General features: G+C 37.9%; 1 protein-coding gene across 2 annotated transcripts in view; it reads right to left on the bottom strand.

Moving 5' to 3' along the window:
* The window catches only part of KIF4A (kinesin family member 4A), a 128,571-nt gene that overhangs the window by 100,057 nt on the left and 5,241 nt on the right, over nucleotides 1-23,273 (bottom strand). For both annotated transcript variants that reach the window (XM_011992015.1, XM_011992016.1), the window contains exons 4-7: nucleotides 21,341-21,510; nucleotides 18,364-18,453; nucleotides 15,503-15,669; nucleotides 15,171-15,265 (exon numbers count right to left, since the gene is read on the bottom strand). In XM_011992015.1, the coding sequence (XP_011847405.1) occupies nucleotides 15,171-15,265; nucleotides 15,503-15,669; nucleotides 18,364-18,453; nucleotides 21,341-21,510 (522 nt within the window). The remainder of the gene's footprint in view (nucleotides 1-15,170; nucleotides 15,266-15,502; nucleotides 15,670-18,363; nucleotides 18,454-21,340; nucleotides 21,511-23,273) is intronic.

The following is a 23,273-nucleotide window of genomic DNA, read 5'->3' as shown; positions in this document are numbered from 1 at the left end:
CCTGCAATGCCAGCACTTTGGGAGGCCGAGGCAGGCAGATCACCTGAGGTTAGGAGTTCAAGACCAGCCTGGTCAACACGGTGAAACCCCATCTCTACTAAAAATACAAAAATTAGCCAGGCGTGGTGGCACACGCCTGTAAAACCAGCTACTTGGGAGGCTGAGGCAGGAGAATCGCTTGAACCCAGGAGGCAGAGGTTGCAGTGAGCCAACATCACGCCACTGAACTCCAGCCTGGGTAATGGAGTGAGACTCCATCTCAAAAAAAGAAAAGAAAAGAAAGCACGCAAGGGGGGCCAGGTGTGGTGGCTCACACCTGTAATTCCAATACTTTGGGAGGCTACAGCAGGAGGATTGCTTGAGCCCAGGAATTCAAGACCAGCCTGGGCAACATAGGGAGATCCCAACTCTAGAAAAAACTAAAAATTAGCTGGGAATGGTGGCATGTGCCTGTGGTCCCAGCTACTCAGGAGGCTAAGGAGGGAGGATTGCTTGAGTCCAGGAGGTTGAGGCTGTAGTGAGCTGTGATTGTGCCACTGTACTCCAGCCTGGGCAACAGAGCAAGACACTGTCTCAAAAAAAAAAAAAAAAAAAAAAAAGGCAAGGGAATTGACATCACAAAAGTCAGAAGAATGGATACCTGGAGAGAGAAGGAAGGAGATCATGATCTCGGAGGGGTATGCATGGGTGCTGGAAGTGTTTTGCTTTCAACCTGAGTGGTAGTTACATAGATGTTTACTTTATAATCATTTATTAAACTAGATACATGACATAACTTATGCAATGTTCTGTATGTATCCTATGTTTCACCAAAGAAGTGAAACTAAGAGTTAATCACATGTATTGCTAAGCAGTGTAAGCTTTTTTGAGAAGCCTGAGTCTAAAGGGAAGGAGATAGGACAGTAGTTACAGGAGGATTCAGGATTAAAGGAATTTAGGTACGTATATCCACCAAAATACCTGTACAAGAATATTCATAGCATTATTCATAACAACTCCAAACTGGAAATTACCCAAATGCCCATCCAAGAGTAGAATGGATAAATTGTGGTACATTCATCAGTGGAATACTATATAGTAATGAAAAATAAACAAATTACAACTACATGCAATACTACGGATGAACCTCACAAGCATAATGTTGAGTTAGGGTTATCAGATTTGGTAAAACAAAAAAAAATATAGAACATCCAGTTAAATCTGAATTTCAGATAGATGATGAATCATTTCTAACATAGGTATGTTCCATACAAAATGATGTCATTTATCTGAAATTCAAATTTATCTAGGCATCCTGTATTTTCTCCGAAGATCTAACATTGAGTGAAAAAAGTCAGACACGAAGGAGTCCATACTACAAAACTAATCTAGGACTAAAAGTCTGGACAGTGGTTACTCTTTAGGGAAAAGAGTGACTAGAAGAGAGCACAAGTGGCATTTCTGGGATGCTTAGAATACTGTTTCTTCACCTGGGTGCTATTTACATGTATGTATTTCATATTGTGAGCATTCATTGAACTGTATAATGATGAATTGATATCATTATGTATATTACATAATATGTATGTAATATACATAGATATATGTATATGTAATATATATGTATATGCAATACATATATGCATATGTATATGTCATATATATTTATGTGTAATACGTATATTATACTTCAATTGAATAATCTACCTATTATCCATCTGTAATCTATTTATAATCTATCTGGCAGTGGCCTAAATATGTTTTATATTCAAAATCACAACAAAAAGTAGGGATAAACTTAACAGAAAATGTACAGCACTCACACTGACTGAAGGGAGAGAAATACTTTGAATAGGTAATTTAATCAGGAATATAAATAGCCTATAAATATAAAAGTATGTTCGACTTCACTCATAACTACAGAAATGAAAGTGAGACACCATTTTTCACCTATCAAATTGGTAATAATACTTAGTAGAGAATTTAGGAAAGTGAATAATCTCATCATTCCTTCATGGGAGTTTGGTAGCATCTGTTTTTAAAAGGTACATGAATTTTGGGAAGACAGTAAGTTGAAAATATTCCAAATCGCCTCTATTCCCAAACCTGATTCATTGACTGTTCTTGAGCCAAGTAGGTGCTGGGGCCAGCCAAAAAAGTAGGTTGCAGGATGGGTCTGAGGCCTGAGAGTAAGGGGTGATGTAGAATTTTTCACCTCTGGAACAGAAAAAAGCCCTGGGCTAAGAGTTTGGTGTAGCAGAGCCAAAGTGCAAGGATGGAAACATGGTCCATGGTAAAGGCTTGGCCCATACCACTCTGACCTCCTAGGGGGAAAGAATACTGCTTATGTGAGTATGCCAGGTTCCCCATCTGAAAATGCTAAGAAAACAATGAGATGGGTTGGGTCTTCTCTACCTTGAGACTAAGAAAACACAAGGAAACAAGAGTACATAGAGGCCTCCTCCTGATGCCTCCTCATGGGTTTGACAAGCTGACTGGCAATATTCCTGCTAGCTCATGGGCAGAAACCACTGTGCTTTTCCCACTCACTGGGCTGCTATGACTTCAGATACTCCAGGATTAGACTTTAGACCCGGAGAGCAGACCAAGGAAAATAACAATACACCTAAAGGGACCCAGAAGCCAAAAAGAACATGCAGAACACTTAGAACAGGACTTTAATGAATAGAGTTGCTGAATGAAACAGACAATTTGCACTTAAAAAGGACTTTAGAACTAAAACAATTAAATACCATTTACCAACAACAATAGCAATTATCATTCCAAATAATAAAACATTAAAACCATTCTGATTTAAATCAGAAACTAGATTCCCCTGAGGAAAGCAACTTTACTGGTCTAGGGTATATCTGCTGACATTTTTCTCATTGCTAATAAACATAAGAGAATTAAATAAAGGAATAAATATTGGAAGAGATAATTTTCTTCTTACTGACACAATTTGATACCAAGAAAACTCAAGGCTCTAGTTAACAAAACCTATTAGAACAGAGCTATATTATCAAGATGAATTGATCTCACGAATGTAATGTTGAGGGAAAAAAATCAGTTTCAGAAGACACATATACCATGAAACCCCTCACGTTAAGTTTAGAAACATGCAAAATGTCACTACATATCATTAAAGGATATAAGAATAAAGAAATTAATGGAAAGGATAAACACCACATTTAGAATGGTGACTAAATTCACCCCTTAGTTTGATACAGCCTGTCCTAATTCCTTACCACTCGACTGACACTGCTCTGACAAAGATCACCCAAAACCTCAATGGACAAATCTGTTTACCTCTTCTCACTAATCACGCTGAAGCATATGACATAGGTGACAGTACTTTTTGTTTATAAAAACTCCTACCTTGGTTATCTAGATACTATGATCCTCCAGTGTCTCTTCAGCTTCTCTCATTGACTCATTTACACTTGGCCCTTAAATATGAGTGCTCCTTGCTCATATTTAGTATTTATTAATATTATTTAATATTTACTAGTGGCTTTCATTGTCTAGTCTTTCTCTGCACAACTTTCCTACCCATAGATTCCAAATATTTATCTCTAGCTCAGATGTTGCTTCTAAGCTCTTGTCCTGACTTTCCTATTTCTTCCTGGATTTTTCTAATATGTACTCCAAAACTGACACGTCCAAAATCTTTCCATCTGCTGTCTGCTTCCTATATAGCTATCTCTTGTTTTCTCACTAGCTTCCCTTCAACTCTTGGCATCTGCCACTTGATATAGGACTCAACTGTGATTCTGTCATAAACTTCTTTGCATCACGAGTGAAATCTGACACTTAGGTACATCTTCTTTCCCCCAGTCCGCAGTAATGCAACATGTAACAATATTCTGCCGGGTCATATCCACCCTCTGAAAATATTCCAGAGGGGTTAGCAACTTTCTTAGTTCTTGATAAGTAGAAAATGATTTCCTCTAACAGTGGAGGACTTGTCTTTGACAATGGCAGTTTGGTAGCCAAAGAAAAGTTAATTCCACTGGTAAAAGCCATATCCCTAAAAGCTTCTTCCACCCATGAAATCTACTTCAAATATTGACAAGCACCTTAGCAAGCTCATAGGGATCTTAGTTCAGCTGAGATTGTATATAAACATCAGTAGAGCCCCTATATTCCTCATTAGCCACACTCAGAGCAAGTAAAAACACAGATGATGGAATTGGTAATTATGAAGAGACTACTATTTACTAAGAATTGCATTAAATGTTTTACAAATATGAGTTCACTTAATTCCCACAACTCTATTGGAGAATATATTCAAATTCTATTTTACAAATGAGGAAATTGAAGCTCTGAAGCTAAGATGGGCAACCCAGAATATGTATGTAAAACCCTCTAACACAATTGAGTAAAATTCCTTTAGAGCCCCTAAAAGTCTTTGAAGAGGCTGCCAAGTGGGAAAGCCACCAACTTCCTGTGAATCCATCATTGGTGGATCACAAACCGTGACATCCTCGAGAGACTGAAAGCAGATCAATCAGACCAACATAAGAAAAAATATGCAGGAGAGAACTGATGTAAAAAGTTGGCAGCAACTGCAGGAGTACTACAGACTTGAAGGTAGTGGATTCAGAAAACAGGAGGAAGCCCTGGGACAATGGTCAAGGTATCTGGTTGTGGTACTGGAGCAGGAGTAGGACCACAGACTAGCAGTCAGTGATATGACAGAAATAAGTCCAAACACACACACAAATATAGAGGGTAAAACTACCTGTTAAAAGAGAACATCATCCCTAAGCAGTTTAATAAAAGAAAAAAAAAATTAAAAAGAGAGAGTATCAGATTGGGTATAAATGAAAGGATAAATTAATTAATAAAGTCAAGCTACATAGTTTCTGTAAGATAGAGATGGAAAACATACCAGGTAAGGGTTAACAAAGAGAAAGTAGGTGAAGAAATACTTATTAGACAAAACAGATATAATCCTCTAAGAAGACATATGTCATGACATTTTATGCAGTTGGCAACATAGCTTCAAAGTATAAAATATATAAACAAAGAAATACAAGGAGAAGTGGACAAATTATTGGTCATACTATGAGAAAATAACATACTAAGTAAATAACAAGAAAGAACATGAGGATCTGAATAATACAAGTAACAAGCTCATCTAATAGGTATATATAAAACTATATACCCAAGAGAAAATATACTCTTTTAAAATATAAGCAGAATATTAATAAAGACCAAATAAGTATAGGCCAAATTTCAAAAAACACAAATCACATACATTTGTTGAACAGACTGCAATACATTAGAAGTTGACAACAAAAGGAAAGACAGAAGCACCTTCTAAATAACTCTAAGGTTTGAGAGAAAATGCAAGAGTAAATATCTATTTAGAAATGAGCAGTAAGAGTACTATTTCTCAAAATGATAAGATTAGATTGAAGTGGTACTTAGAGGAGATGTATAGCTTTAAATATATCTTTTTAGATAAGAACAATTGAAAACAAATGAGACATAGTTAAATGGTATGTGCAAATACAAGATAAAAAATTGGTCTTGAATGTGATTAAGCCTCTAGATCTAACTACCAATTTATAGGAAATAGAGAATGAAAGTGAAACATGTGAAACTATATAGGCATCCAATTAGCAAAATTCACACTAAGGGAAATTCTACAAGACAACTTGATTTCTTCAATAAACAAATTCCAGGGACCTGAGGGATAAGGAGAGATGGAGGAGGTACCTATAGATTAAAGGACATTTAGGCCTTGGCTGTGCAGTGGCTCACGCCTGTAATCCCAACACTTTGGGAGGCTGAGGTGGGTGGATCACCTAAGGTCAGGAGTTCAAGATCAGCCTGGCCAACATGGTGAAACCCCATCTCTACTAAAAATACAAAAATTAGCTGGACGTGGTGGTGTGTGCCTGCAATCCCAGCTACTCGGGAGGCTGAGGCAGGAGAATCACTTGAATCTGGGAGGCGGAGGCTGCAGTTAGCCAAGGTCATGCCACTGCACTCCAGCCTGGGCAACAGAATGACACTCTGTCTTAAAAAAAAAAAAAAAAAAAAAAAAAAGACATTTAAAAGACCTATTGAGCAATAACAATGTGTGAACCTTGTTTGGATCCTGATCCAAATAAAAAAAATCTATGAGACAATTAAAAATTTGAACACTGACTAGATATGTAATTTTAAGGCATAAGTATTATTGTTAATTTAATTTTTAGGTGTATATATAATATTTATTTTTTTTTTTTTTAGAGACAGGGTCCCACTCTGTGGCCTATGCTGGAGTGCAGTGGCTCAATCACAGCTCACTACAGCCTCAAACCCCTGGGCTCCAGTGATCCTCCTGCCTCAGCTAGAACTACAGGTATATGCCACCACACCTGGCTATTTTATTTTTGATTTTTGTAGAGATAGTGGGGTCTCGCTATGTTGCTCAGGCTGGTGTCAAATTCCTGGTCTCAAGCAATCTTCCTGCTTTGGCCTCCCAAAGTGCTGAAATTATAGGCATGAGCCACTGAACCTGACCTAGGTGATTATATTTTAAGAGTTCTTAATTTCTACAGATACAAACTGAAATAAATAAAACAATATATCCGTGATTTGTTTCAAATAATATCAGAGGGAGAAAGTGGGCGTTATATAGACGAAACAAGACTGGTCATAAATTAGTCATTGTTGAAACTGCATGACAGGTATATTAGGGGAGGCATTCATTATACCATCCTGACCTCTTTGGTATATGCTTGAAAAGCTTTTTTAAAAAAGAGAAGAAAAGAAGTAAACTCAGCTTTCAACCTCAAGAAGCAGTAAAAAGAACATAAAACAAAACAAAATAAAACAACTTAGGAAGAACTCAGTAATAGAGTAATAGTAAAAATTGGAAAACAGTAGAGTTAATTTGTCAAATGTGATAGAAAAAATAGAGAAGATACATAAACAATTGAAATGAAAGTAGAGACATACCTACAGATACAGAGATTAAAACTACAAAGTAAATCTATTTGCAATATTATATTAATAAATTTGACAATCAGACAAAATGAATAATCTTCTTTCTTTTTCTTCTTCTTCTTTTTTTTTTTTTTTTGGACAGGGTCTCACTCTGTCACCCAGGTTGGAGTGCTGTGGTGCGATCTTGGCTCACTGCAGCCTCGGCCTCCTGGGCTCAATCGATCCTTCACCTCAGTCCCCCGAGTAGCCAGGACTACAGATATGTGCCACCTTGTCTGGCTAATTTTTTATTTTTTGCAGAGACAGGGATCTTACTATATTGCTCAGGCTGGTCTCCACCTCCTGGGCTCAAGTGATCCTCCTGCCTAGGCCTCCCAAAGTGCTGAGATTATAGGTGTCAGCCTCCGTGCCTGGCCAAAATGAACAATTTTCTAAGAAAATATAAATGACCAGAATTGGCTCAAGATATAGAAAATCAAATCTCGAAGAAACCTTCAGAGATAATTTCCGTGTTATATCAACTGTACCAGAGCATACAAAAAACGTAAAAAACTGGAACTCTCATACATTGCTGGGGTGTAAAATGATACAAACCATGTTAGAGAACTGTTAGGCACTTTCTCATAAAGTTAAACACAACGCTTGCCCTCTTCTATTCCTAGGTATTTATCCAAGTGAAATGGAAACATATGTTCACAAAAAGACCTGTATACAAATGTTCAGAGTAGCTTTATTCATAATAGCTAAAAATTTGAGATAACCTAAATTCCCAACAATAGGAGAATAGAAAAACAAATAGTGGTATAATCATAGAATTGAATACTACTCAGCAATACAAAGGAAAATTACTAATCAAAGCAAGAACATGAACAAATCTCAAAAAACACTATGTTGAGCAAAAGAATCTAGGCACGCACACACACACACACACACACACACACACACAACCATTCTGAGATCTCATTGTAATGAAGTCTAAGAACACGCAAAATTAATCTATGGTGACAGAAGTCAGAAAGTCGTTGCTGGAAGTGGAATGGGGGAAGAATGGATTGACTGGAAAGGGGCACAAGGGAAGTTTCTGGGAAGATGGAATTGTTTATATGATATTTTTGGTGGTAGATATATGAATGTATATAACTACCAAAACTCAACAAACTAAGCATTTAAGGTATGTGCATTTTACTGTATATAAATTTTTTCTGTTTGTTTTTGAGACAGTCTCACTCTGTCACCCAGCCTAGAGTACAGTGGCGTGATCTTGGCTCATCGCAACCTCCGTCTTGTAGGTTCAAGCAAATCTTGTGCCTCAGCCACCAGAGTAGCTGGGACTACAGGCATGTGCCATCATGCTCCGCTAATTTTTGGATTTTTAGTAGACACAGGGTTTTGCCACGTTGGCCAGGCTGGTCTCAAACTCCTGGCCTCAAGTGATCTGCCCTTCTCGACCTCTCCAAGTGTTGGGATTACAGGCATGAGTCACTGTGCCAGGCCAATTGTATATAAATTTTACTTCAAGAAATAATATATTGAAAAAGATAACTACATGAGGTGATTGATATGCTAATTAGCTTGACTGTGGTAACCATTTCACAAATTATGCATATATCAAAGTATCACATTGTCTAAACATTTACAATTTCTGTTTGTCAATTATACCTCAATAAGGCTGAAAAAGAAAAAAAAGCTATTGCTCCCTAAGTAGCCAATTTTATACATTAAAAAACAGAAAAAATATGTAAGAAGAAATACACACACAAGGCATGAATGAAAAAGATCAATAAAGTTAAAAAATGAGACTGAGGAAAATATATGCAATATATGTAACTAAGGCTTAATATCCAGAATATATAAACAATTCCTACAAATCAACAAGAAAAATACAACATGAAAGAAGAAAAAATAAGCAAAGGGTATGAACATGCAATTCATAGAAATGGAAAGAGAAATAGCCAATAACATGCAATATTCAAGACAGGCAAAACTAAAAAGGTCAGTAATATCTAATATTGTCAGTAGTATAGAAAAACATCATCATTTTTTGTAGGTAGAGTGGATAAAGAGGCAGACATTTTGGTGTGCAATATTTAATAGTATTTACTCAAACGTGTATGCCCTTCAATCTAACAATTCCTCTTCCAGGTACATAACAGAGAATACTCTCACATGTTTATCATGTACAAGACTATACAGTGAGGCATCAATTTCCAATAGCCAGAAATTGGAAAACTGAAATGTCAACCAAAATAGGAATAAACAAGGTAGACTCTATACTGTGGAATCCTATGTAACACTTTTTTAAATGAAGTAGACTTATATGCATGGGATACAAAAAAGATCTCAGGTCAGGCGCGGTGGCTCACACCTGTAATCCTAGCACTTTGGGAGGCTGAGGCAGGCAGATTGCTTGAGCTCAGGAGTTCGAGACTAGCCTGGGCAACACAGTGAAAGCCCATCTCTACTAAAATACAAAAAATTAGCCAGACATGGCAGCATGTGCCTGTAGTCCCACCTACTCGGGAGGCTGAGGCAGGAGAACTGCTTGAACCCAGGAGGCAGAGGTTGCAGTGAGCCGAGATCATGCCACTGCACTCCAGCCTGGGTGACAGAGTGAGACTCCATCTCTTAAAAAAAAAAAAAAAAAAAAAAAAAAAAAAACAACTCAAAGTTGTATCATGAAGAGATAAAAGCAAGTTGAAAAACAATATGTGTAGCATGATGACATTTATCTTTAAAAACACAGAAACACCAATAAAAAACATATGTATACATGAAAAAATCTTGAATGACACCCACCAGTCAGATGAAAGTGTTCACCTCTGGATTAGGACTGGGTGGTAAATCAAGGTAGATTTTATCTTCATCTGTATTGTTTGTATTTTTATACGAGAATCTATTCATGTATTACTTGTATAATTGAAAGGAAATAAATAAATTAGGCAATGCCCAAACATTTCAAGGTATATAAAAACTATATTACTATATGTACACATACACATATGCACAGAAAAACATCTGGTGAAGATAAACATCAAACTTAATAATCATGGTTAAACAAAAGCCTAGCCAAGAGCTTAAAAGGTCTGGGAAATGAGGTATCATGGGAGGAAGTGGGGATTAAAAAGTTCAGATATATTTCTAAAGGTCTAGAAAGTTGTCTGAATGTATAGGGCTGTCCACATGCTCAGGAAAGGCCTAAAAAGCCCTAAATTTTGCATCTTTGGCTGACTTTGAGACTCTGTTCAAGCAGTGAAGGCTAAAGCAGAGTTGTAAGTACCTGAGTGTTGAAGGCATGCCCAAACACAGACACAAAGCTCTTGGCAAATGCTGGAAGATTTATAGGTTCAAGGCATTTAAGTAACTGAGACCAGTCATCAAGTAACCACTAAATTAACTGAGAAGACACTTCTGTGATGGCAAACTACAGGGAATCCAGTTTACAGAATCAGTCCAGGAAAGTCACTAAACAAACAAAAACAAGTAAGATTTATCCTAGGAATACAAAGTTGGTTTAACATTCAAAAATCAATTAATGCAGTACACCGTATCAATAGACTAAAGAACAAAAATAATGTGATCACATCAATAGATGACAAAAAAGCATTTGACAAATACCCATTCATGATAAAAATACTTAACAAACTAGGTGTACAAGGGAACTTCCTCAACCTGGTAGGGCACCTACGAAGAACGAAGACTGAATGCTTGTCCCTTAAGATCAGGAACAAAACAACATTCATTCTCACCATTTTTATTCACTGTTGTGAATAAAACGCTTCTAGCCAGGACAAGTAGGCAAGAAAAAGAAATAAAGGCATCCAGACTAGAAAGAAAGAAGTAAAAGTATCTCTATTCACAGGTGATATGATCTTGTACATAGAAATCCTAAAGCATCTATTTAAGAAACTATTAGAACTAATAAGTTCTGCAAGTTTGCAGATACAAGATCTACAAAACTCAATAAACAAATTGAAAATGGAATTAAGGAAACAATTGCATTTACAATAGCATTGGAAAGGATAAAATACTTAGTAATAAATTTAACAAAAGAAGTGTAAAACTTATACTCTGAAAATTAAAAAAAATAATTATCAAAACATATTTAAAAAGAATTAAATAAAAAGAAAGATACTCCAAGCACAGTGGCTCATGCCTATAAACCAGCACTTTGGGAGATAAAGGCAGGAAGATCGCCTGAGGCCAGGCATTCAAGACCAGCCTGGGCAAGAAAGTGAAACCCACATCTACAAAAAAAAAAAAAAAAATTAAAAATTAACCAAGAGTAGTGGTACATGCCTATAGTCCCAGTTACTTGGGAGGCTGAGATAGGAAGATTGCTTGAGCCTGGGAGGTTGAAGCTGCAGCCATTGCTTTCCAACCTGGGAAACAGAGTGAGATCCTGTCGCTAAAAAAAAGAAAAAGAGGCCGGGCACGGTGGCTCACACCTATAATCCCAGCACTTTGGAAGGCCAAGGCTGGTGGATCACTTGAGGTTAGGAGTTTGAGACCAGCCTGGCCAATATGATGAAGTCCCATCTCTACTAAAAATACAAAAATCAGCCAGGCATAGTGGCATGTGCCTGTAGTCCCAGGTACTTACTTGGGAGGCTAAGGCAGGAGAATAGCTTGATCCTGGGAAGCAGAGGTTGCAGTGAGTCGAAATCACGCCACTGCACTCCACCCTGGGAGACAGAGTGAGACTGTCTCAAAAATAAATAAAATAAAATAAAATAAAATAAAATAAAGATAAAAATTAAAAATTTGAAAAAATTTGAAAAAGAAAAAGAAAGACATCTGATGTTCACACATTTGAAAGACTTAATATTGTTAAGATGGCAATACTTCCCAAGTGGATCCACAGATTCAGCAAAATCTCTATAAAAATCCCAGCTGGCTTCTTTGCAGAAATTGACACGTTGAACCTAATATTCATATGGAAATGAAAGGGACCCAGAATAGCCAATACAATCTTGAACAAGAACAAAGTTGGAGGACTCACACTTCCCAATTTCAAAACTTACCACAAAGCTACAGTAATGAAGACATAAGGCGTAAGGCATACAGATCAAAGGAATAGAGACCAGTTGCTTCTTGACAAGTATGCCAAGACAATTCAATGGGAGAAAGGATAGTCTTTTCAACAAACAATGCTGGGATAACTGTATATACAGATGCAAAAGATTGAAACTGGACCACTCTTCACATCATATGCAAAAATTAACTCAAAATGGGTCAAAGCCTAAATGTGATATGAAAGGACATTCTTCCAAAAGATATATAAATTGCCCATGACCACATGAAACAATGTTCAACATCATTAGCCATTGGTGAAATATAAATAAAAACCACAATGAGATACCACTTTGTACCCACTAGGATAGCTATAATTAAAAAGGCATAATAACAAGCAAATCTGATGGCCCAGGAGTTTGAAAAATAAATAAGTAACAAGTGAAAATGTGGAGATACTGGAACCCTTATATATTGCTGGTGAGAACATAAAATGATGTTGTTGTTTTGAAAAACAGTGTGATGGCAGTTCTTCAAAAGGTTAAACATGGAGTGACCATATGACCCAGTAATTTCACTCATAGGTATACACTCAAGAGAAATGAAAACAGGTCTACAGAAAAACTTACACACAAATGTTCATTGCAGCATTATTCATCATAACCCAAAATGAAAACAACCCAAATGTCTATCAAGGGATGAATGGATAAATAAAAACATGGTATTTCCATACAATGGAAGATTGTTTGGCAATAAAACAGAATTAAGTACTGATACATGCTACAATATGGATGAACTGTGACATTACGCTATGTGAAAGAAGCCAGTCACAAAAGACCATATATTGTATAATTCCATTTATATGAAATGCCCAGAATAGGCAAATCAGCAGAGACAGAGGATTGGTTATTGCCTAGGATGAGAGGTGAGGAACATATACTGGGGGGAAATAAGGAGTGAATGCTAATGGGTATGGATTTCTTTCTGAGGTGATGAAAATATTCTACAATTTATTGTGGTGATGGTTATACAACTCCTTGTGAATATACTAAAAATCAGTGAATTGTATACTTTTAAAGGGTGAGTGCTATGGTACGTTAGTTATATAATTATATCTTCTATTTTTTAAAAAAAATTAGACAGAGTTACCATATGACCTAGCAATTCCATTCCTAGGTATATACCCAAGAGAAATGAAAACATTTGTCCACATGAAAATTTACACACACAAGTTCATAACAGAGAAAACTGGTTATGACTGATGAATGAACAACCATAATGTGGCATATCCATACAATGGAATATTGTTCAGTAATAAAAAGAAATGAGGCCGGGTATGGTGGCTCACGCCTGTAATCCCAGCACTTTGGGAGGCCGAGGCGGGTGGATCACTTGAGGTCCGGAGTTCAAGACCAGCCTGACCAACATGGTGAATGAAACCCCATCTCTGCTAAAAAATACAAAAATTAGCCAGGCATAGTGGCACATGCTTGTAACCCCAGCTATGGGAGGCTGAGGCAGTAGAATTGCTTGAACCTGGAAGATGGAGGTTGCGGTGAGCCAAGATCGTGCCACTGCACTCCAGCCTGGGCAACAGAGTGAGACTCTCTCTCTCTCCAAAAAAAAAAGGTATGAAGTACTGATATATGATGCAACATGGATGAACCTTGAAAATCTTAGGTTAAGCCAGTCACAAAAGACAATATATTGTATGATTACATTTATATGAAATGTAGGTTAAGTGGTTGCCTAGGGCCAGGGAAGGGGGTAGGAATGGGGAGTGATTGCTAATGAATATGGGGCTTCTCCTTGGGATGATATAATGTTCTAAAATTAGATTATGATGATGATTGTACAACTGTGAATATACTAAAATCCACTGATACGTATAGTTTAAATGGGTAATGTTATAGTATGTAAATTATATCTCAATAAAGCTGTTAAATAAAACAACTTGGAACTGAACACCTAAAAGAAGATAAAGAAAGCATAACAGCCTTTAAAAATAGTCTTAGCAAAGCTAAATCTCAAGTGCAAACATAGAACAAAAAGGGTACTTTGAATGACACTCAGAACAAAAAGCTGAATAAGGAAGAAACAGGTCTGCACTCAGTGGCAGCAGTATAATAATGATAAATGATAGAAGTAAAATTCCTCGATTACTATTTTTCCTTCTGCCTTCTCAGTTCCCAAGAGAGAAATGAAGCTCAATATGAGTAAAGAGGTAGTAAGCGTAAACCCAACTGCTTTAATAAGAGTTCAAATATCTTGGACCAGATGAATTATAGCTAAGGGAACAGAGAGTAATTTCAAATGAGACTGCTGAAGCTATGTCAACGATCTTTGACGAATCACAAAGAAATATGTTCCAGAAGACTGGGCAGATGCAATTTCAATTTTCAAAACAGGGATAAAAGTTAATTCCATAAATTACCAACAGTGGGTTTGATATAAGTCTAGAGTGGATTATTACAGAGACAGCATGCAAGAGCCTAGAAACAGAAGAATAAGCACTAGAAGCCAACCTTGAATTCACCAAGAAAAAGCACTTTAGGCTAAAAACCCTTATTTCTTTTTTGTATTGTTACTAAGCTGGTAGCTATGAGAAATACAGTAGATACGGTATATCTGGATTTAGCAAGGCATCTGATGAACTATTTTATGATATCCTTAAGAACAAAATTGAGATATATGAGCTGGATGTTAATTTTTATTAGAGAGATTAATAATCACTTGAAGATCATTCCCAAGGCATGCAGATTACCAGGTCACTATCATGTTAGAAGAAGGTTTCTAATAACATACATCACAGGGTTCTTCTAGCCTTAGGAATTTCATCACTTTTCAAATTCAACAACTTGAATAAAGGCATGGAAATTGTGCTGAGGTTTATATGTGACAACATCTGGAAAAGATGGTGAATACTTAAAACGACAGAATCAGGATACTGATTTTAATTATAAATAGTTGGGGTAAAACAAAACAAAATAAAACTAAAACTAAAACTTGCCTGGACCAGATGAAATCAAACCAAGGGCCAGATCCAAATCTCATACCTGAATTAGAGAATGAGTGCAAGGGAAAGAAACAATTTTTCACTATTTCTAAAGTCAGCCTCAAATCTAAATCGTAGTTACTGTTAGAATGTGATCTCAAATCCCAGTTGAAACACCACCAATACCAACAAGAGTACTAGAACTGTTTATCTACAACTGTGACCTTAATTACTCTCTTACCCTCTTTTAGACGATCCCCTTCAGCCTTGGTTTTCTTCTGTCTTTCTGATCCAGCAAGGTCTACAAGATGCAGCTTGGAGCGAAAGCTGCTATTCCTGTGATAATGAAAGGAAGACACAGTGAGAATGGTACACAAGCTTGAGACTAGCTGAGTATCAAAGCTGACCTGTCAGCTCTCATTTTCTTTCAAGTCAGTCAAAGTGGCTCCATTAGTCACTCGTGCTCACAATACTGATGTCTGACGATTTGCCAAATCAATTGAAGAAGCAGCCTAATGTTTAACCTTAATAGAACTAATACTAAAAATCTTGACTCTTTAAATTGTAACTTACTTGTCACTTTTCTTTCTTTGCTCTATGGAGATTGTAAAGATGGCATGAGATCGGGACGACTGGGAGTTCATAGCCGTGGAGGCCACAGTCCTAGAGTTGTTGCCCTGCTCCAAACAGGAAACAGTATCCAAGGCAACTAAAACAGTCTTCTCAGTGAGTCCCACAATCTAATTGCAAGAAAGAGAAAATTCCCTTATGATTTATACTTCAAATGCTTGGTCAGAAATATACAGATTTCTGGTTTAAAAAATGCCTTGATGCTCTAGTAGAACCTCAAATAGAATAGTCATGGTGATAAGAACTGCTTTAACTAGCAACTCTGTGAAGATAGCTGGAAACCAAGGTCTCCAATCTTCCTTAGGAACTTCAGAAACAAGGGTGCCAGTCAATACTGGAGCTAGAAAAGATCTCAAGATTTTAGGGTAGTAATGGCTATGTGCCTTCCAAGGAACCCCTAGTGAAGTTAATTTTGGTCCCAAGGAGAGAAAGTACAGCACAAACAGTGATGGCATTTCTCTTTGTTACCTTCACCTCTATCTGACCCCATGCTCCTCTCTGTACCTCTGATTCATTTTAAACCTCATTTTCACTAGAGGAAATAGCATGGTACAGTTTCCACCGGATTAGGAAGCCAGGAAAACAGGGCCCCAGGCTTAGTATTGTATTTACCTGGGAGAACTTATACAAGTTGAATCTCTTGGAGCCTCTGAGGTGATTGGACTAGAGGCTTATGAACTCTTTTCTAGCTCCAATATGCTATAATTTTATTACTTCATAGCTCCCAAACTTACTTCTGTGGCCCTAATTTCTAGTCTTTTATTTCTAATGATCTACTACTTATACTCTGAAATCAGTCAATTATAAACCAAATTCATCTTCTTCCCACAAACACTAATTCTCTCTACTATAATACTTCTCCATTTCTATTAATCTTGTCTCATATTCTCAAAAACTCACATCGCCTTCAACTCCTCCCACTCCTCCATATCCTGTCTATCACCAACTACTAGTCATTCTCCTTTTGAATCCATCACTTCCTTTTCCTTTACACATCTACTTGTCTAGTTCAGGCCCATATCACTTCACACCTAAAAAATAAGCAACAGTTTCCCCAACTGGTCTTCCTCATCCTAGTCTTTCTCCTTTTCAATCCATTTCTGTTTGGTTTTCCTAAAATGTCACCAACCTACTAAGCCCTGTGCTAGATAATGAAGATACAAAGAGATTTCCAAGTACTCCCCTGACCTCCAGGTTAGGGTGAATTCCTTATAAGAATGAATTCACATATCACTTGTAACAGAGTTGGAGAGATACACACATAAGATAAAAACTTGGTAAAAGTAGCTATAGTAATCCCTCACTCAGAAGTTTTACATAGTTTATATATGGTTCACAGGGATAGAAACTAAGCTCTTTAGCCCGGCTTCATAATCTGGTCCTAACATATCCCCTGTTACTTCTCAGCCCAAATCCTCTAATCCAGACAGACTTGTGTAGTCTTATTACCCTCAGGTGTATATTTTCTGCTTTCCTGCTAAAGCTATTCCTTACCATAAGAATATCCTTGTTTATTTTCTCTACCATTTAAAGCCTATCCATCTCATCTGAAGAGTGTTTACAAACTTGTCCTTACCAATTTGTGTCAGGAACTTATACTTCCCTGTATTGCAAATCTCACCTCAAACAACTCTTAGGACTTAATTCCTGCCTTAACATGGGGCACATAAAAGATCTTGAAACAGGGTCAAGTGCTGGCTCAGTACAATAGCATGTATTTTGTCCAGATTTCTTATCCTCACTATCCAAATCATCTTTGTATATTCCAAGCTCATCAGGGCTGATCCTTTAAACCTTGCATTAGTAGCTGGCTAACAACTTAATGCCCCAGAAAAAAAAAATCAGCAGCACAGGCACCTGCCCCTCACTGGTACCCCAAATCTTCAACTTTCTTTTTTTTTTCTTTGTGCAAGGGAAGAAGGGAAGGAGGAGTAAGATATTATTCCAAGTTTTCTCAAAGTACTACCTAGTCTCATCTACTTCCAGCCTCTGATTTTCCCACTCCTGAATACTCAAGCTCTGCCTGTTTTCAACACTGACTTCTGGATCTGGCTCACTCCCACATAGGAAACTCTCAATTTTGCCTCACATTTTCTGTTCAGTTCTAGCTCCTCATCTTGCATCTATACCATCTAACAGAAGATTCTCAAATAAGCTATCTCTTCTTCCTATGATACTTACATGTTTTAAAAATTATATATTGTTTAACTTTTCAATTTTAAAAATATCATCCCAAAGCCCAGCACAATGTCTATTACAGTGCTGTCCAATAGAATTTTCTATTGGATATAGATATGTTCAATCATATCCATGCATTAGTAGCTGGCTAACAACGACCCAGAAGAAAATACATGAATATGTTCTGCATCTATCTGTGCTCTCCAATATGGTTACCACTAGCCATATGTAGCTATCAAGCACTTGATATGTGGCTAGTGTGCCTGAGGAACTGAATTTTTAAAATTTTATTCCATTTTAATTTGTTTAAATTTAAATAGTCACTTGTGGCTAGTGGCTAACATACTGGACTGCTCAGCCTTAGAACTCTGTAAATAATATTTAGTTGATATTAGCATTCCTCTAGGTAACAGGAAGGTGACAAAACTGAATGTGAGTCCTTTCTTGCTCCCCCACAAGAGCTCCCATCTAGAAATTTTAGATTAACAAAGGGACTTAGGACCACACAAAACCTGACTCAGATGATAGTAGTCATTTAAAACCACAGTGGCAGATAAAAGGGATGTGAACTTTAGTATTATAATTGCCAAAATTTTTTAATAACATCAAATGAGAGACAAACATACCTTTATGCCTTCCTTAGGATCCTCCCGTATATTTATTTGAGCTTTCTCACGAGATGGGCATAGAAGATCCAAAATTTCTTCATTGTAAATCTGATATTGTTGAAAATAAAGTGGCAAAAACAAGATGTTAACAGTGGTAATCTCTGGGTGGTGAGATCATAGGTAATTTTAAAAATTATTTGTGACTTTCTACATTTAAAAATTTGTTCATAATGAACATATATTACTTGTAGAATTAAGAAAAGGACCGTAACCCTATAGGTAATCACTTGATGTTTTATAAGAATGAATTCACATATCGCTTGTAGCAAAATTGAGATTGCTTTTGATTATTATTATACTTTAAGTTCTAGGGTACATGTGCACAACATGCAGGTTTGTTACATACGTATACATGTGCCATGCTGGTGTGCTGCACCCATTAACTCGTCATTTACATTAGGTGTATCTCCTAATGCTATCCCTCCCCGCTTCCTCCACCCCACGACAGGCCCCGGTGTGTGATGTTCCCCTTCCTATGTCCAAGTGTTCTCATTATTCAATTCCCACCTATGAGTGAGAACGTGCAGTATCTGGTTTTTTGTCCTTGCGATAGTTTGCTCAGAATGATGGTTTCCAGCTTCATCCATGTCCCTACAAAGGACATGAACTCATCCTTTTTTATGGCTGCATAGTATTCCATGGTGTATATGTGCCACATTTTCTTAATCCAGTCAATCATTGATGGACATTTGGGTTGGTTCCAAGTCTTTGCTATTGTGAATAGTGCCATAATAAACATACGTGTGCATGTGTGTTTATAGCAGCATGATTTATAATCCTTTGGGTATATACCCAGTAATGGGATGGCTGGGTCAAATGGTATTTCTAGTTCTAGATCCTTGATGAATTGCCACACTGTCTCCCACCATGGTTGAACTAGTTTACACTCCCACCAACAGTGTAAAAGTGTTCCTATTTCTCCACATCCTCTCTCTTAAGACAGAGTCTCTTAGGAACAGCAGACACATGAAAAGTTACATGGCAACACAAATTCAGTTCTTTGATGGCATCATAATAGCATTGCATTAACCCATTTTGTTAAAATGTGAATAACAGGTACATAGATGGGGGTGGATGGAAAAGGAAGAAGTGGTTAGCTAATATTTCAACAGGAAACAGAATTGTAAGTACTTACAACAGTGTTTAGCACATATAAGCACTACATTTGTTTGCTATTACAGCTATTGCTATTATTTAACATATCATGATCTGGAGTTATTTTGATACTCAATTATGTTGGCCACAACTAGGTTAATCAAGAGACTTGAGAAGGCTAATCTAGCTGAGCACAGTCACTCACGCCTATAAACCCAGCACTTTGGGAAGCCAAAATGGGAGGATCACTTGAACTCAGGGGTCCATCACCAGCCTGGGCAACATAGTGAGACCCTGTCTCTACAAAAATTTAAAAATTAGCCAGGCGAAGTGGCATGCGCTTGTAGTCCCAGCTGCTTGGAAGGCTGAGGTGGGGTGGGAGGATCGCTTGAGCAGGAGTTGGAGGCCCCAGTGAGCTATGATTCTGCCACTGCACTCCAACCTGTGAGAAAGTGGGACCCTTTCTCAAAATAAATAAATAAATACAATTAAAAACTGCCTTTAAGGTCTCACTCTGGGGCTCAAGCAATCCTTCCACCCTGCCTCAGCCTCCTGAGCAGCTGGGACTGCAGGCGTGCACCACCTCGCCTGGCTAATCTTTAAATTTTTTGTAGAGACAAGATCTTACTGTGTTGCCGAGGCTGGTCTCAGACCCCTGGGTTGAAGTGATCCTCCCGCCCTGGCCTCCCAAAGTGCTGGGATTACAGGCATGAACCACCAGGCCTGGCCAAGAAGGCTAATCTTAATGATGTAATCCTCTGTCTTCCAGTTCTACATCTCTTTACCTGTTAGCATGTTGAGATTGAACTTCAGGATAAAGTATTCACATACAATTTATAATTGCATGCTTAAATTATATAAGTTTAATTATTACCCCCTAAAGGATAAGACATCACTGCTATGGAACCAACTAGCTAGCTTCCCAGAAGCCATCAGTTCCCTAAACATGTGTTTTTGGTGTTATGAAGTTAGATATAATCGGCCAGTCTACAACTATACTAATATACACTAGAACACAAACTCCCATAAGGGCTAGAATTTTTGTTTTGTTCACTGATATATACCAAGTACCTCATATACCCAAGTGCCCAGAATTGGGCCTGGCACATGGTAGGTTCTCAATAAATATATGTTTACACACTCTATCACCACTTATACAGTTCAATATTTCAGCTGGTTTTTATAATATTCTTCATGAGGCAACAGCATTATCATTTAAGTCTCAAACAGTAAAGGGAAATCAAACACTCTTCTGCAGACTCTACAGGTAATCAGTAACAGAGGCCAAAATCCTATCTGCCAGGCGTGGTGGCTCATGCCTGTAATCTGAGCACTTTGTGAGGCCGAGGCGGGCGGATCATGAGGTCAGGAGATCAAGACCATCCTGGCTAACACAGTGAAACCCCGTCTCTACTAAAAATACAAAAAATTAGCTGGGTGTGGTGGTGGGCGCCTGTAGTCCTAGCTACTCGGGAAGCTGAGGCAGGAGAATGGCATGAACCCGGGAGGCAGAGCTTGCAGTGAGCTGAGATCACACCACTGCACTCCAGCCTGGGCAACAGAGCGAGACTCCGTCTCAAAAAAAAAAAAAAGAATTCCTATCATCCTTTTATATGGCAATGCCAATTCCTCCAACAATCAAATTAAACAGACTATTCTAACACCAAGGAAAGAACTGGGTGGGTGGGAGCCAGATCCAACTGAGTCAGTAAGTTTTCTCTATCAATTCATTAAAATGCAACTTACTAATTTGAGTCATGTCAGGAAAAACCTGATTTGGATTTATTTTTCGACCCACAGACAATTTCGAATTCAGAATAATTAAACGTAAATTGCTTACCTCTAAGTAAGACACTTTCTTTTTATCAATTTCTTTGAAGAGCAGTTGTATTACCCTAGGAATAACCCCAACTGTTGGTTCATTCTCTTGCTCTGCAGTGTATGCACCTCCCATCGAATAGGTTTTTCCAGAGCCAGTCTGCCCATAGGCCAGGACCGTTGCATTATATCCTGGCAAAATAGATGTCACATGCATAGCGGTGTTTAAACGTTTTCATCTAATCAATATACTCCATTTCCTTCAGCAATTATTTGTAATAAAACTGAGATTGCTCTCTTGATACAGTCTCTTAAGAATGGCAGACACAAAGAAAAGTTCTATGGGTACCATGACCTTGCACTACTCAAAATAAGCAAAAAACAAACACAGAAAAACAAAACAAAACCCAACCCTAAAATGTGTCCCCCTAGTGATAGCCCTTAGAAGCTAGGAAATCAAACACTTAAAGATATGACTGACTAAATGAAGGTGGCCAAGCCACTGTCAAAAGTCATTTGGAGCTTGAAAATTCTGTCTTCCTACCTTAAGCAATTTTAAATTACAGAAATTAAAGGAAAAGAAAGGATTCTGGCATGTATTTTCTTGATTAACAGTATTTATCTGAAAAGGAAACAACATTGTTTTTTACAGTCAACGAAAGCATCTACTTTATATCTGAACTCTCAGAATGCATCTGGACCATATTATCAGGCTCCTTACAGAAATATCATCATTTAAGCATAATTCAATGTGATATATGTCCTTTGCTTTTATTGAGAATTGATAAAGACTCATCCATTCAGGAGCCAGGTTCTGTGACTCATGCCTGTAATCCCAGCACTTTGGGAGGCTGAGGCAAGTAGACTGCTTTAGCTCAGGAGTTTAACATTAGACTGGGCAACATGGTGAAACCCCGTCTTTACTAAAAATACAAAAATTAGCAGGGCATGGTGGCGGGTGCCTACAATCCCAGCTACTTTGGAGGCTGATGCAGGAGAATCACCTGACCCTGGGAGGCAGAGGTTACAGTGAGCCTTGGTCAAGCCACTGCACTCCAGCCTAGGTGACAGAGCGAGACCCTGTCTCAAAAAAAAAAAAAAAAAGAATCATTTATTCAAAGATGTTCACAATATAGTTAACTGAAAAAAGCAGCTTAAAAATAATTGTTAAATATCAGTGTATGGACAGGAAAAGTTCAAAAGTATATGCATTATTAACATTTTGATGTTTACCTCTGAGAAACAGGATGGTAAATTTTTTTTTTTTTTTTTGAGATGCAGTCTCGCTCTGTCACCCAGGCTGGAGTGCAGTGGCGCGATCTCAGCTCACTGCAACCTCCACCTCCCAGTTCAAGCAATTCTCCTGCCTCGGCCTCCCGAGTAGCTGGGATTATAGGCGCACACCACCATGCTCAGCTAATTTTTTGTATTTTTAGTAGAGATGGGGTTTCACTGTGTTAGCCAGGATGGTGTTGATCTCCTGACCTTGTGATCCTCCCAGCTCGGCCTCCCAAAGTGCTGGGATTACAGGTGTGAGCCACTGCACCAAGCCAAAGGATGGTAAATATTTTGTGTTTTCTTTTCCCCCATTTGTATTTTTTAAATTATTAAATAGAAGGCACTATTGAACAGAGGCTTTTTCGTTATCACTCATGTTATCAGTACTGTCTGCAGAAAGACCCATAAAGTATGTTTCTGTTTGAGTTTATTGGCCAGGCGTGGTGGCTCACGTCTTTAATCCCAGCACTCTGGGTGGCCAAGGCGGGCAGATCACTTGAGGTCAGAGTTTGAAACCAGCCTGGCCAACATGGCAAAACCCTGTCTGTACTAAAAACACAAAAATTAGCTGGGTGTAATGGTGGTGCCTGTGGTCCCAGCTACTGGGGAGGCTGAGGCAGGAGAATTGCTTGAACCCAGGAGGCGGAGGTTACAGTGAACCGAGATCACGCCACTGC

Source organism: Mandrillus leucophaeus, unplaced genomic scaffold (genome assembly GCF_000951045.1).
Source record: "Mandrillus leucophaeus isolate KB7577 unplaced genomic scaffold, Mleu.le_1.0 Scaffold401, whole genome shotgun sequence".
In the NCBI taxonomy this organism is placed as follows: Eukaryota; Metazoa; Chordata; class Mammalia; order Primates; family Cercopithecidae; genus Mandrillus; species Mandrillus leucophaeus.
This window is presented reverse-complemented; position numbering and strand designations above follow the sequence as displayed.